The 16,993-nt window shown below is 32.6% G+C and overlaps 1 protein-coding gene across 2 annotated transcripts in view; it reads left to right on the top strand.

Annotated features, from left to right (window-relative positions):
• The first annotated feature begins 1,278 nt into the window (after positions 1-1,278).
• BRINP3 (BMP/retinoic acid inducible neural specific 3) overlaps positions 1,279-16,993 on the top strand; it is a 419,565-nt gene continuing 403,850 nt past the window's right edge. Inside the window, exon 1 of one of the 2 annotated variants that reach the window (XM_061185297.1) lies at positions 1,279-1,514. In XM_061185297.1, the coding sequence (XP_061041280.1) occupies positions 1,279-1,514 (236 nt within the window). The remainder of the gene's footprint in view (positions 1,515-16,993) is intronic. The other variant, XM_061185298.1, reaches the window with a different exon arrangement.

Genomic DNA, 16,993 nt, shown 5'->3' on the forward strand with positions numbered 1-16,993 from the left:
TTACTTAATACTGTGCATTTTGATGGCTTCCTAAAGAGATTTTGCTGACCCAAAATGCTCACAACCAAACTTTCTTGCTAGTCAGAATTTATATAATGCATGGTTCTATGTGTTATAAATAATAATTTTGAAAAAGTTTGGTGAGATGGAAAGTAAAATTGAAATTCAAATATTTGTAGAGTATTTTGCATAGCATATAAACTGCATCAGTTGCTTTGTGTAAGGTCATTTATACTATACCACATTGGGATGACACCTCTTTGTTACTTTGGTTTTGAATGCCTATAAAATTAATGTATGTGTTTTCATAGTTTATGTATAATCTATATTGTTTTAGTTTGTGTACGTATATGAATTTTGTAGGTATGCCTATTTATCTTATGAATAAGACACAGATGTCCATTTAAATCTTTTAAATGTCCTAGAAATAATTTAATTATGATTCTGTTTAAATAATCAAGGAAGTTTGTCCCTAATATAGGGACAAATAGAATAATGAAAAAATAGAATAGAATAATGGAAAATAGAATAATGGAAATAGAACAGAATAATGGAAAAAATAACTGAGCAAAAATGCATACCTCCACTCCCACCCACCCCCACATCCATCCATCCACCCATCTAAATATATTGCTAGAAATAGATAAATGATAGAGGCATAGGTACACACACACACACACACTTATTTATTTATTTGTTTATGTATTCTTAGACCCACAGTTTAATTCCATCTTAGTTTATCTATATTATGGAAATAACTACCTGAGTAATTTTAATTCATTTTAAAGCCTTTTTCTAATAAGTAAAGTAAACAATAAAATACATGTATTAAAATTTATAACACAATTTATTAAGTAAACATATTCAATATTTCTTTTGAAAGTGTCCAGTGTTATAAAACATTTAAGCTGAAAAAATAATTATGAGTCGACACTTCTGATAGTTGTTGCTCAGTGGGCTTTAATGATCCACTGTATGATGCTGTCCTGACAAGGCTTGCTGTAACTCAGTGACTTATTTTCCAATAAATACAAAAAGAACCAAAGTATGAAAGATACACAGCTCTGACAAAAAGAAATCATTTCAGTTTACTTATTAATCACTTTTGCTATTATCTGATTTAAAACACTGATATTAGATTTTTAAAAAAGGATTTGCCACTTCAGTACCTTAATTGCTAGAAAAGAATCTTCCAGGGGCTAACTAATTGCCTGTGTGTTTTGTCTAGGTGTTGAGGGAAAGCTAAGAGAATGAAGGCTCTAAGTCCCCAATGGAAGCATGATATGGCGGAGCAGAGCTGGTGCTGAATTGTTCTCTCTGATGGCTCTATGGGAGTGGATAGCACTGAGTCTTCATTGCTGGGTTTTAGCAGTTGCTGCTGTTTCGGATCAGCATGCCACAAGCCCCTTCGACTGGCTCCTCTCTGATAAGGGACCCTTCCATCGTTCACAGGAATACACAGATTTTGTGGACAGAAGCCGGCAGGGATTTAGCACAAGATACAAGATATACAGGTATGAAGCAAAGGGAAAGCAATTACAGAGATATCTTCCTTGAAGGTGGTGGATAACTAAGTTGCTCTAAGGGAAGTTTCAGGTGGGAAAGGGTTATTATCAGAAGGGTTATTATTGACTGTTCACATGGTAATGTTTTCTGGTTATTTAAAAGTATTTCTTGTAGATGTAACTTCTTATGGAAAAACTGGATAATGGTGACCACAAGTGCAGAACTCCCAAATTCTTGACTGCTAAACTGCCGTAAAGTAAGTTTCAGTTAACTCTGAGGCTGAGTTTATCATTTTAAATACTCAAAATTTTAAAAGGAAATTTCTTGAATGGCCTTTCCTTTCTACCTTGTATCAGGGTTTGTTACCTTTTTTTAGCTTAAGTGGAAATGGTGTCTTCTACTAGTCACTGAGATGTTGAGTCACCTCATCCTTTTTTACCTGCAAGGTAATTGCACATTCAGAAGCTGGAGGAAATGGCCAGGGAATACAAAGGAAATGCAGATAAATAGGATGCGGTAGCAAAGGCCAAGAAAAAGGAGGAGGCTGAGATATATGGCCTTTAACTTCTACGGTTATTCTGTTTGAATCTAAATAAGTTACAGAAAAGGAGTCATACTCCACCCAAGCCTAGTGAATCCATTAAATAGAGGGGTATACAAGTGGTTGCCTGAATGGGTTAGATTGCCTTGATCTATGCCATAAAGAATGTTTTATGAAGGTTTTCATTTTGGTGTGTTTCTTCATGATAGAAATGTACAATTCCCAGTGATTGGTTTAGATGTATGCAGAAGCAAAACTTAGTTTTGTATTTGTGCCTGTATCTATGTAGATCCTGTTATATAAATATTTTGTTTTATATGTGCACCAGAGGGCACTGTGCTTCTGGTCTGTATGCCGTCTTTTATAAAGCATTGTGAGAAATGTATAAATCCTATCAGCCATGCATATTTACAGAAGAGACTGAGGGGTACTGAACACGTTCCATGAAGCATCACACAATTATTGCTCTGTGTGTGTGTGTGTGTGTATGTGTGTGTGTGTGTGTGTTTAAATAAGAAATCCTTTAGTCCAGGTAGTCAGAGCCTGGTCACAAGTCTACAAAAAAGACTTTCTACTTTTTTAAATGAAATGACAAATACTAAAGGTTTCTTTCTGACATGCAGCAGGAAACAGTCAATATATTATGATTCCAGCTGTATTCAGTTTTACATGTGTTTGTGGGTTTAGCCAGCTTTCTTTCACAAATTGAGTGAAGCTACTTGAATTTCAGACTGTGCGAATGTCTTCTATTTCAGCATTCTTCAAGAGGATTTTTAACAGTCTGTCAAACAGACTGATGCCAGAGCATGTCTCCGTGATCTATGCGCATCTCTGTTGGGAGGTCTGAGATGTTGTCTTGTGTGTGATTGTTGTGGTTCGGCTTATCGGTTGATCAGCTATGAGTTGCAAACATGGCTTGACATGTGTTTAGAGGTTCTAAGCTGAATGAAAGAGGCATTTTTTGGATCACCACAGTGGAAGGTAATGAAACATAATGCCTTGGGATTTGTTTGCAAGGCTCATGCATTCCCTGTAGTTTTCATGGGACTCTATTCTTAAACATCTTCTGTAACCCCTCTACTCCTCATCCTTCCTATGTCTTTACCTTTGTGGCTTGAATAAACGTGGATGGAAATTGTTTATTTATAAACGATGGAGTAAGATGTCCCTGTCCTCCTGCCTGGACCAGACTACAACTTATATAACCTTTGAAACATTGGCTAATGATGCTATGATCACTGATGGTTGCTATAAAATGGGCAATATAATATACTCATGAGGACTCTTTTGCCTTGGCACTGTGAGATATTTCATCTGTCGCACTAGTATTTCTCCAAATTTCAGAGAATGCTATCCACTTATCCATTTGATATAATGGATCTGAGTTCTTCCTGGTGAAGTTGACCTTATTTTTGAGATATTAGAACATCCCAAATCCAAGGATTAGAATAGCTTCCTGGTTTTTGGCTTTATTTTGTTTTTACTTTTGTTTTTAATATTTGTCTTAAAAATAATTATTAGAAACTTTATGTTTCACAAATGTTTACTCTAGTTATATAATTGGTGAATATCTAAGACATATAGATGAAAAATTAGTATTTTTCCATATTAAGCACTAGATTTATTATTTTAAAAGACCACATAATTTTGAAAAGTGATCAGCCAAATTCTACTAGTGCTTATTATTACTGTCATAAGCTGCTTTATGCTAGGTATTGCGTTGACATAATTTCTGAAATTCTTTAGTTACGAATGTAAAACATATTAAGCCTGTTAAAATAATTAGGTCAAATTTCTTTCAGTTGTCTGTTTTCATTTTATCTTCTTCTTCAGTAACATATTTTTCTTTTCACTTCAAATACAGAACAGCAAGATCATAAAAACTGAACATTACTAGAATCATAGTCAGGGCTTAAAGAAAAAAAGTACCACTTTTTCTTGATAGGCTGCATTTTTGTCAACTGTCAAAGCTTATGTTTTAAATTGAAGTGTATTATAAAGTATTTTTAGGTTTTATTCTGAAGCTACATTATGACATAAGAGGTGATTATTTTATGAGCAGATCATTGAATTGAAGGCCTAGAATGAGCTTGCTAACACTTAAATTTTTATTTGGTTAAATAGTAAAAGTTGGATTTTCTGCTATCTTTTAGCTAAAGATTGATAATGGAACTTAGGGTAGGCATTTTAAGTAAGTGTTCTCACTCTTAGAAGGTGGGCTATGCCTAGCGAAATTGTGCCCCATTTGAAGCATAGAATAGGAGCACACTTGGCCCCTTAATAAGCTGGAGCCTTGTGACTACAGTTATTATGTTCTCAAAACACCCTCAGACAGTATGCCTACCAGCAAATGCATAATTTTTTCCAGGCCGCAGAAATCCTCATTCTTTTAATAAGTTCTGGAGTTCTGGATGAGGGACACCCTTTTAGTAATCCAGACACCATTATCTTGAACCACAGATATGAATTCTAAGGTCAGATGGGTGGTGATTTTTATTCCCATAAAAGAGACATTTCACATATGTAAATCTTCAGATACGTTGCTAGAAAATAAAAGTCTTTTTTTTTTTTGGCCTAACTTCTACCATTCTTTGCCTGACCACATGTGCAAGTGAATTATGGGGGAAATGATGATGCTTTTCTTACAACTTTTTAAAATAATATTAAGATATGTCATATTACTACCACTTAGCTTGCTTCTTCAGAGCAATTTTTCAAAGCAAAATTTGAGTGAGAATAGGAAAAAATTGAAATAAACACGATGCCTCATGGGTCTTCCTGGTAATGTTCCCTGAGAAAAATTTTATTTAAAGAAAGACTTGGAAAGGATAAGTCAACCTAGAAAAAAATAAGTGTATGGACACTTCATGACAGGGGTTTAATGAAATAGTGTGTGGGGAAGAGGCGGGAGCTTTTGAGTAAATGGTTCTGGAATTTGGGTAGCCATATGAGAAAAACAGAAGTGAGATCTCTTTCCAGTACCATACACACAAATCTGCTTTATATGGAATAAGGATCTAAATAAGAAAGGCAAAAATATTAAGTTTCTAGGAGAAAACAGAGGAAAACACTTTCAGATATGTAAGGATTTCTTAGAATACAAGGTATTAAACAACCAAAAAAACCTGATCAGTTCAGGTATGTTAACATTAACGGGAGTGCAGCCACCAGCAGTATCCTGGATAAATCTCCCAAGCAGAATGTAAAGTGAAAGAAGCACAACAGGAAAACTTTGCACATAGTATGATTCTATTATATGAGGTTCACAAAACAGATACAACTAATTTACACTGTTTAGATATGCATAACTGAAGACGGTTGGTAAAACCTTAAAAAAAAAAAAAGCAAGGAAATGACTATAATAAAAATCATGATAGCAGTTATCTCCAAGAGGAAAGGAGAAGGATGGGATTTTTAGGGGAGAACATGAGGGATTTCTAAAATAATGACAATACTCAATTTCTTAAACTGGGTAGTTGTTACACGGGTATTAATTAGACCCTAAATATTTTAGACAATTATTCGTATGGATTTTATATTTCATAAAATAAAATATTTAAAAAGTAAATGAATATTGTGTCAGCTTTGAATTGAAAAACTGGAGTCGTCAAATTAAGTATATTAATTAATCCCTTTGAATTATTCCCCAGTTGAATGTTTGCTATTAAAGTTTATGAAGCCCTTTTATACTCCATAGAAATGTTCAATACGTGAGTAAGATATGCCCCAATACAAAATTATATTTTGGTATATATACATACATTCTTATACAAAAGTAAAATTTTTGCTTGTTGTTGTTTACAAAGACCTTCCATTTTTTCATATGTGATTTTAACTCTAGTCTTTTATTGATGGTATTATTATATCAATTTCAAAAAGTTAACATTCAGAGATTTTAAATAGCATGTCTATAAACAGCAAATGTTAAGAAATAATTAAAACCCATATTTTAAAATTTAAATTCAATAATCATCTTACCACAATTAAAAGAAACAAAAACAAAAGCCCCCATAGATAACTGACTACATCTTTGGAATTAAATCTTCTGATATATAAAAACAAATCTATTGGACAGCTCGTGTTTCTTTCTATGTTCACATATATTAATCAGTTTTGCTTAGTAAATATATCCTTGATCTAATCTACATCCTTTGTTTTGACAGAGATCTAATAAAACTGTGTTAGATTGTTACAGTCAAGGCTCCTGGTGAATCAGATCTCTCTATCTCATCAACCTTGTGTATTCCCTCCATTATTGGCTTTGGGCTTGGCCTTCCCTTGTCAATGTGACATCAGCAAATATGATGCAAGTAGAAGCTTATAAAAGTGCTTGTGCACTGGGTTTGCCCTGAATCTGATCTGAAACCACCCTGTGAAGTTCAATCTGGACCAGTAGAGCAGGAGAGGCCACATGGAGCAGAGAGGAACTAGGCCAGTTGATGTCCTTAGGACCTGATAGCCACCAGACAGAAACAATCACCAGACGAGTAAGTGAGGCCATCTTATGATAGTCAACCCAGCTGAACTGGTAGAAAATAGAAACCACATTAGTGACCCTAGGCGTACTGGAAGAACCAAACAGCTTAGCCCAGTACTGCTCATTCATTCACAGAATCGTTAATAAACAGACACAAAATCTTGCTCTAAGCCTCTAAGTTTTGGGAAGGTTTTCTGTGTACTGCATATAATTGATACAAGTATTTTTCATCAGGAATATAAATTGGGCAGGTATTTATTAATGATATAAATAATGTGAAATGGTAATTATATCATTTATGAAGAGCTTTATTTAAGAATGTATACAATTTTTTTTAAACTTACAGTGCTGTGTATGCATTGTATCTGAATAAAACTGGAAGGAAAAAAAAAGAACATGGAAATAAAACTACAGAGAAGATAAAAAAAAAGAATGTATACAATTTTTTAAATAAAAAAAGAAGGGGATTCTGGTTTAAAATGTCTTCTAAATAGCAATTCCTTACAGAATCACTTCAAATTTCCTACTAAAATTGTATGAATCCATGGGGGTAAGGGGGACTAAAAACTCACAACAACACAATCACTATGGTTGGTATTCAACTTTCTGCCAGAATATGAGAGGCATTTCAGTGGTTTTAAGAATCGATGATTAGTAAGCATATTTTAATGCTTAAGATAGAGCAAGCCTAATAGTCTTGACAAAGGTGACACTTACCTTAAATACAGGTGGGAACTACGTCATTAACATCAGCTACCTACTCGAAACCCAGAGTTGTCACCTAATAGAAACTATGCAGCCCTCTCTCTACTGCTTTGTGATGTAACCAAAGTATAAATAATCACCTTTCTTTCCCACTACATTTGGTGATGGCAGTTCCCAAGAATAGCGTGGTAGGTAGAGATTTTGCCAGATAAGTATGTCCTATGCAATATTTGGGACATACTTATACTAAAAAATAAAAATTAAATTCTAATAAATAAGAATTTAAAAAATTTAAATTCTAATTTAACTGGTTGCCATATATTTTATTTGCAAAATCTGGCCACTCTAGGAGGAAATAAGTGATTACTGACATTGATGATTATGTATCAGTGACAAGGACTCTCAGAAGTAAATTTGGAACAGGAAAGGAAAGAGCCCAGAATGCAGTAAATAGAGTTTCTCATGCACTTTTTTGTTTAGACTGTCAGAGAAATTAATGTCCCTGTAAATCCTGCCTTAGATGAAGACAGCCACACATTGACGTTTAAGCCCAAACCTCTACACTTCAGTGCACTTTCCAGCAAACCAAAGAGTGAGTGAGAAAAAGTGACACACACACTCTCTCAGCAGATCTTGGTATTGATAATCTCTCTATTCCACATGATATAAATAAAATATAATACAGTAATAGCACCTTTGAGCTTGCGGTGCATAACTGTGTGTCCGTCACCTTGTAGGGAGGTTATCCTCACTGAAGGAAGAAAGGAACAAATAAAAAATGCAGAACAAAAGAAATAAAGATTTATCATAAAGATTCGGTGGAAGAGATCGCCACTTTATGCTCCCTCCCCGCCATTACACACATACACAAGCATATACACACATGCACGCTTGGTCTTATCAATAGGTTGTAAGAAACTATGACATCTACAAAACAGAAAAGATGGTAAGGAAAGAATACTTTGAAAATAAAAAGGAATTGTGTAGGGTAAGGTAATACTGCAAATAAATTAAATTTAGCAACAGGAATAAAATCCACATTAAAAACCATGACACACAGAGTTAAGTGTAAAAACTGTAAATATGGTTATGAAGTTGCATGGAAATGTTAAAATACAATTCTTGGAAGAGACAGTATTTAACATGAAAGATAGTGATTAAGTTTAAATCATTTGGGTTTATAAGATCAGACGATATAAATAAATATCTAGAAGAAGGGCCATGTTAAAGATTGAGTATAATCTTTGAAACATTTAAGTGGAGAGTTAAAATTTATATTTATTTAAATCCTGAAAATAGGAACTGGAAAAAATAAGTTTAAATGTTATTGCAAACCTTAAGGATAAAAACAGGTAGATGTAAAAAGCAGCATTATATCTTAAGTTTCCCTGCTACATATGAAAACAAACATACAAAAATTTAAAGATTAAATAAAGATTATTTATTAAAGATTAAATAAGATTAAATAAAAATGATAAACATAACTTAAAACAAGGTGACTGCAGAAAAGTATGTGTTAATGTTAATAAGTTAATGTAATGAATGTAAATATTTCAAGCTCTGAAAATAACTATTGTAATTGGATTAAAACATTTACTTAAATATGCTACTTATAACAAAGTCACCTAAAACAAAATTACACCTAGGAGAAAAGGCCATAAAATGTAAAAAGATGATCAATTATCTTAAAATCCATATAATACTACCTAATGAATAGTATATTATACTAGATCTTCTAAAAGCAATTGAAAAAAATATAACTGTAACATGAGATTTTAATTTACCATTCTTATTCTGCATGGATAAAATAGACCACAAAAAAAGTAGTGTAGGGGTGGGGAAAGGCAGATAATTTGAGTATTGAATTTAGTACAATTGTACCAAATTTTGTACTAAACATGTATACTTCTTAAGAACATACATGGGATACTTATAAAAAAACTTTAAACACAATATATTCCTACATTTTAGGGGTGTTGAAATGTAACCACATAGCCTTAAAATGAATTATTCAGAATGTAAATTTAAAGCAATTAATTCAACTATTGGCTCATAAAATTGCAAATTCAAAAATATTTAGTGTCATTAAATATGATTTATTTTCAAAGATATTGAATATTATGAAAAATTCTTTCCTATTCTTTCAATTACAAAGTTAAATAAAACATACAAAAACCCCAAAAGTTAGAAAGTAGGGTTCATGATTTTTCCCATGATCTTACTTTTTTAGTGTATAAACATGCAGGATGTAAAGATTACAAGTAAGTGTTTCCAATATATCACTGTTTGGAAAGTTTTATAGATTTTTCCTTACATTTTCTATAATGAGTATGTGGAATTCATATGATCAGGCAAAATACTAAATGTCATTAAAATATTAAGATGAGACATACGTTACTTGAAAAACCACTTCCAAATAATTAACAGTAAAATTATGAGAATTTACCAGGGTTATTTAAATAAAAGTTTTTAAAAATGAAGTATATTCTCTCTTTGAGCGTTAACACCTAGTTTAAAACTAATTGTAATAAAACAGCTTTATATCACAAGTAAGAACTATAAAATGAGTCAGTAGTGTTCTATGGAACATATATATAGTGTAGACTAAGAAAGGGGTAAAGATGGAACTAAATACTGTGCTTTCATTATGTGATTGTGCTTTCACATGTCGTTTAATTTTCCAGACAACCCTCATATAAAAATTCCCAATTTACAGATTAACAAAATAAAAACATAAACCTGTTGCCCTTTTGTTTACCCCTCCTATCCCTGAATATCTGTCCTTAAACTTATGATATTGCTCTAAAATCACCTGTTGACTCCTCTGAACTATGAATGCCTTGGAGGCAGGACCTTTCTGCTTCCTATTTTATATATAAAATTTCATATACCTTATTTTATTTCTATATTTTTATTTGTCTTTATATTCCTAGAGAGAGCAGTTGCTCAGTCATCAAAAGCGTCGGCTTTAGATTTGGGCTGCTTGGTTTCAAAGCCAGCGCTCATCCCATTGAAAATATCCTCTCTTGAATGTAAGCAAGGAGACACGAATTGTTTCTGTCTTTGTCACTAACCAACTGTGTTACCTCAGATTTAGAAATTAATTTCTCAGACCTCAGTATCCTCTTTTGTAAAATTAAGGGTGCTCTAGATCTCTAAAGATCTTTTGTGTTATAAACTTCAAAGCTTGTAAGCCCAAAAGCGAAATGGAAAATGTCAGAACAAATACATGGCATGAAAACAAAAATCAACTCTTGTTAATTCTTCTATCTGCATTCTTCTGTCTTTTGTAAAAGTTACTTATAAATGCTTTTAAAAAATAATATCTAAGAATGTCTCATATTACTGTGTTCACTTGTACTTAAACATAAATTTTGTAATAATTTCCCTTTTCTTCATCACTCCAGTTCTTTTCTATTTTGTATATGTTATATTGAAGAGGCTATACAGAGAATTAAGCTATTTTTCCTAGTTGGTTGATTTTCCATAAATCCTTCCATTAGTCTGTTAGCACACTTTACAGTCAGTGATAAATTAAGGAGAGTATTCTAGGTAGTGATTTTATTAATAAATAACCTAAATTAATTGAATACATCTATTAAACAACTCTATTTACATCTCTAATTTTGAGATTAAACCATAAAATAAATTTAAATTTTTGTTACTTAATTCTAATTCATAATCAAATATGCATATGAATTCATACTTTATTCTTTAGTTGACATTGGAAAAATTTCAGTCAGGAATAAAATAGAAATATTAATTCAAGGCTTTAGGAATTATCGAATTTAAGGAAAGCTAGTTCTTAATGAGGATTGTATTATAATCTCATGATCATAAATAAAATACATGCTTTGTAACAATTAATAGAATTTATAAATAATAATATTTAGTCTAATAGTGCATTCATGTTTGTTTCTAATAAAATGAAAAAATGAACAGAACTCCTAGTTCACACAATTATTTACAAAAGAGGAAATAACAATTATGATTTTTTGGCATTCAGACAAATAAATTATTTGATTAATTCTCTCTCTAGTTTCATCTTACCAAGCATTCTGATACTTCACAGCCTTTATCTCTGTGGTCTTCTTACAAATTTAATTGCCAAAATTATCAGTGTTGTTTTCTTTTGTTATCATTGTTCTGAGGCATTTGAATTGCTAACATGCATTTTTTTTTAATTTTTTTTATTGAGCACTATTCCAAAAATGCAAAATTTTAAACTAGAGAAAAAAGCTGAGTAATATTAGTTTTTTTAGGGGTTTCCTTGGCTTTTTCCTTGAGTGTGTGTGTATAGTGTGTATTTAAAAGGACTGTTATGAAAAAAAAGTCATTTGCATTATATTTCTCATTGTAAGTAAGAAAAGGTCCTAAAAAGGCATTTATTATGTCTTCTCTGCTTTAATATAAAATAAAGTAATTGCTATTTAATTGCAATATTTTAAAGAAATTTCCAACTTTTAAAATATTAGTCATAAAATTAAGATTAGGTTATTATCTCTTTTATTTTAACAAGCATGTAATATGAATTACAGCAAAAGATTACTCACCTTCATATTATACCTTCCAAAGTTAAAGCTGAAATTTATACTGAATATTTATGGTTTTTAATAGAGTTTATTTATTCAATATCTATAATTAAATCATTCTTTTATGGAAGTAACAAGTTTTATTTTTTTGAAATTGCTTTTTCTATAAATTGCTTATTTTCCCCATTATTTTCGACTGGAATCATAATTCCATAATCTGCCTTAGGTTGTAAAAGTTATCCAGTGAAATTCATTTGGCCTAGAGAAGAGTTTTACATCAATTAATTAGTAATATTTATTAATGGAATTTGCCTCAGACTGAAGTGATGTATGAAATACATAGATGTTCAGCAAATGTTGGTTGAAAAAAATTACTCAGAGTGTTCATATAGTCTTAATTTTCGTTTCATCTATTTCTCTAAATATTCCAGTAAACAAAGGCAATGTAAAAAATGTACTATTTATTATATCAAAAAAACTTAATATTTATTAATAAACCATTTTAGTTTAAGTGTAAAAGCTTATAACCTTGATTATAGGCACAGGAGACATTTTCATGCTCTTTGCTTACTATTAAACAATTATTAAAGCTTTTCTGAATGTTTTACCCATAGTCAAGAAACAGAGATTCCACAATATTTGGAAGTAGTTCACTTATGTAAAAGTTTATTGTGAAGCATCAGTACCTCAAAACCTCACTGTGTATGTTCCACAGACATATGATTACTTTTGTGTCTGTCTCTACTTTTTTTTAGTAATCTTCTCTTTTCCACATAGGTGCAGGCTCCCTGTTCTCTTCCTTTTTGACACAGTTGAAAAGAGGCAGAGAGAATGGCCTTGCCATTCATTTGCAATTCCTTTTTCTAACAGACATTTCCTTGGCTGCTCACTTAAATAGATATTAGCAGCTCACTAATTAAACTACCTCCCTGTCAGCCTGAAATTAGCAAAGGCTTTGTTTGTCTGTGGCCTGTGTGCTGTCCTATCTTAAAGACACTACTATTATCCCAAAGCAGAATAGAACATTAGATTTAAATAAACACACCCATTTAAAGTTATAAAGTATTTCCTCACAAAATGTAATCTTTCAAGGATTATCCATTGTATAAAAAGTGTTTTTTATAGTCATCACTAAATTCATTACACATAAGAATACTTTTTCACATTTATTATAAAAAACAAAGGGATAATAACTTTCTTTGCATTTATCTTTTCAGAAGATAGACTGTTGTAAACATAAAATCAAAGATTCGAACAATTAAAAATGCTCTTAATATTCATCTATTCAAATTAATGATATTTAGCTCATGCTGTATAATCTCCATCTATAATATTACTGTCAAGTGGTCATCAACCCTTTCTTTAAATGTTTCCAATGATTGGGAACTCACTCCATCCCAAGACAACTGAATCAATGGATGAACACTTATGACTCTTGGGAATGCCTTCCTGGTGAAGAGCCAGAATTTGTGAGCTTGCATCTTCTAACTACTGTACCAAACCTACCTCTTCATCGTTTATTTACATCATAGTACCCAGGTGTGCTATTAATCTTTAGTTTTGCAGAAATCGTACTGCTCTGTTTATGGCACAGTTTGACTCTCCTACTGCTGAGAGGACTGCGTGTGTGTCCATATCTCATTGAATGTAATATAAAAACATTTTGGCCCCATTTGACAGATCTATCAAGAATTTTCTGTTCTTGAACATTGTAATCCAACATCCGCTTGTATTTCAAATCTGCACATTTGAAAAGAAGGTCTCGTATATATTCATTTGCATTAGTGATAAAAAATTATAGATGAATAAGAGTGAAAACAGAGCTCTCAACCACATCATGAGAAACCCTCCAACTCGATAAATTTCGGTTTTTGTAATGTTCAAAGCCCTTTATCAACAATTTCAAAATCCCAAAGTTCTGAAGATGAGCCTTTTTTCTCTTAGCACATTTGGTTTCAAAACCTGCCCTGCCCTGGACAGACGTGAGGCTATAGTTTTTATTTTTGTACTTAATGCAAATATTCATATGTTGCATTTTAGGGACAAAATGGGTTGATGGGTTATGGGTTGATGGTTTAGACTCCACTGAGGATATAACATAAGGTATATATACCTTATGCTATATATACCTCATTTTCCCTCTAAAGTCTGAAAAACTCTGAACTCAGATGCATTTGACCTCAAGGACTTCAGATAAAGCCCTGTGGCTCTGTATTAACTTCCAGGCTTTTCTCCAGCTTCCCCATTAGGATATTACTTTTGACCCTGTTAAAACGCGAACAAGGCACAGTTGGATCCCACAGGGCGTGCTTTGTGGCCTCAGGTGTGCTGGGCAGGGAAGGAGTAAGTGCGAGTCTAGATGGAGGGGCTGGGAGAGGGTGATCTGGGATATGCTGAGTGTCTGGGGAGGCTCAGAGGACGGGGAATGGAGCCTGAGGTGCTGTTGCTGGCATCTCTCTTCCCAGAGGGAGCCTGATCTTGCGGGATATCAGGAGTTATACCGGGCAGCAGAGATTCCTGGGATGAGAACCACTTGGGTACCCCGGGTGCCAGAGGCCCCTGGTCCCAGACTCATCTGTAAGGAGCCTGGTTCACACCACCTATCAAACAAACCCCAATCCTCCTCCACACCTCCCCTATAACCCACAGATATTTTACAGAATACTGACTTATTTGTTGATCTATTAGGTTAAAAATGCCCCTGGTCCCAGACTCATCTGTAAGGAGCCTGGTTCACACCACCTATCAAACAAACCCCAATCCTCCTCCACACCTCCCCTATAACCCACAGATATTTTACAGAATACTGACTTATTTGTTGATCTATTAGGTTAAAAATGCCATCTATGGAGGAAATTAAACAGATTTTCCTATTCTTCATTTTCTAACTTTTCAAACATGTATGAAATGCAATCTAGGACACTCCTTTTCCATTTTAAACATTGAAATTATATTTGCAGATCCTTATTTTTAGGTTGTGACCTTGTAATCCTTAAACTCTATTGAAAAGTTTTTAAATCTTTTTTTTTCATTTGACCTTTAACTTAGAGTTAAACTACTTATTTTTGGGCATTATATTGATTTAATCCTGCTCATAGAATAGAGAGAGAAAAGGAACAAAGAGTAGGATAGAAAATGAATTGGCATTATAGAACTAAGGTTTCAGGCCTGTATCTGTCATTTAGTTTTTGTGTAAACATATAAAATTGTATCACCCCTCCTTGTTTGTGAGTCCTCATCTAGTAAATGAGGATGACAGGAAATTCTGTAAGTTTATTTCTCACCATGAGATTCCATTGAAGCAAAGTCCTTGCTGGTGTCTTTTTGACAGAAGCTATTTCATAAATGTTAATGATCATGAAGGATTTTATCACTGCATATAGAAATTAAATGTTTGTAAATATGCCATAGAACTGACTGCATAGTTTTTCTTTAGGATCAATATTTGAATTTGTTTTGAGCATAGTTTTGTGATTTAAAGACTTTTACTTAGTGAACATCGTGTCTGAACATAAAGATCTCAGATTTTTCTAGAATTTCTAAAGTTCATGTGTAATTTTTCAAGATAAATAATTTTAGTTGCTTCTAAAAGGAGAATGATATTGAAATAATCTAAGATACATGAATTAAAAACTTAAATCTGTTGGAAGGTAAAGAAATTTCCATTGTTGACCCTGCCATGATAATTTAGTTACTATGTAGTTTTAGCAAATCATGTGAGATATTTTTTTTTATTTTATAAAGAATCCAAATAGTTGCTTCCTATAATCAAACTCTAAACATTCAATGAATGCATTTTACATTATATTTTAGCTTTCAAAAATGCTTTTTGGTATCTGCTTAAGGAATTGTAGTCTAGTAAGATTCTTAAATGTTATGTCATATTTCAGATTAAAGCAGTTTGATTCAAAGTATTTTTCTGAAAAAACTAAGGCATTGTGAGTATTCCTTTCATTTCACCAATGGAAAAAAAATTCAAATGAGAGTAAAAACATTGGCTCGTGACACGGGAACTTAATACCTTGAGTCCTGTTTTTGTCCCTATTTATGGACTCAGGTGTCCTATTAGAGGAAACAGAACTTATTGTTGATATGATATGAGGTTAGTATTATATTTCATAAGACAGATTCTCTACCTCTATTTCTGGCATCTTAACCATCAAAATTGGGCTCATACTTTAGCCCTTCCTTGGCACTCTTCACATTTTGAGTTTTACTGTTCAGGCCTTACATTCAGTTTATATTCTTTCTGCTTCTGGCCTCAGTAATACTCATAAATTAGATCATCAAACAGTTAAACATCTTTCTACCATTAATTCATTCAGAATACACACACACTCACACACGCACATACACACACATCTTATTATAGAAAATAGTAATGAACTGGTACTTCTGTCTTAGAAGAAACTCTTTTTTTAACTGAGGCATAATCGATATTTATATACAATTGATTATATATATACTTGATTATATTAGTTTCAGATGTACAACATTATTATTTGATATTTGTACACATTGCAAAATGGACACTATGATAATTCTAGTCAACAGTCATCACAATACGTAGTGACAAAATATTTTTTCTTGTGATAAGGGCTCTTAAGATCCACCTTCTCAGCAACCTCCAAACAAGAAATACAGTATTATTAACTATAGTCACCATGCTGTACATTACTCTTGATCTGGATTTTGACGTATCCCTTATATTTGGTTAAATATAAAGGAGTCTTATGCCATGCTTTTGTTATTTTAAACTTCAAAATAAATTAAAACTGGAAACTAAAACCACATTAGGGTACTGGAATTATATAAAAATACTTTATATTAATATAGCCAATTTCAGCTGAAATAGTCTTCATTTCTTCTTTATTGGAATATTCATATGAACATCATGCCTACTTATGAGCAAAATATTTTTCTTTCCTTGGAAGAGTAAAAGGTAGAGTGTACGGGAAGTCACTTTCACCTTTACATCTGCTGCCCTGAATTATTTCAGAGTCAAAAGGAAAGAAACATACTCACTTCCAAGCCTCTCTCGTTCTGTGTCTTCACACACACACACACACACACACACACACACACACACACACACACACACACCCCTCTGAATATGATACCATTAAACAAAGTAGATAGAAGGTATGATTTCAAATCAGAAAAGACTTGGCCACTTCCTACTTTGCCATAGGCAACCAGGGCAAAGATGAATATAGGTAAATCTCAAAAGTC

This window comes from Eubalaena glacialis, chromosome 3 (assembly GCF_028564815.1).
Source record: "Eubalaena glacialis isolate mEubGla1 chromosome 3, mEubGla1.1.hap2.+ XY, whole genome shotgun sequence".
NCBI lineage: Eukaryota > Metazoa > Chordata > Mammalia > Artiodactyla > Balaenidae > Eubalaena > Eubalaena glacialis.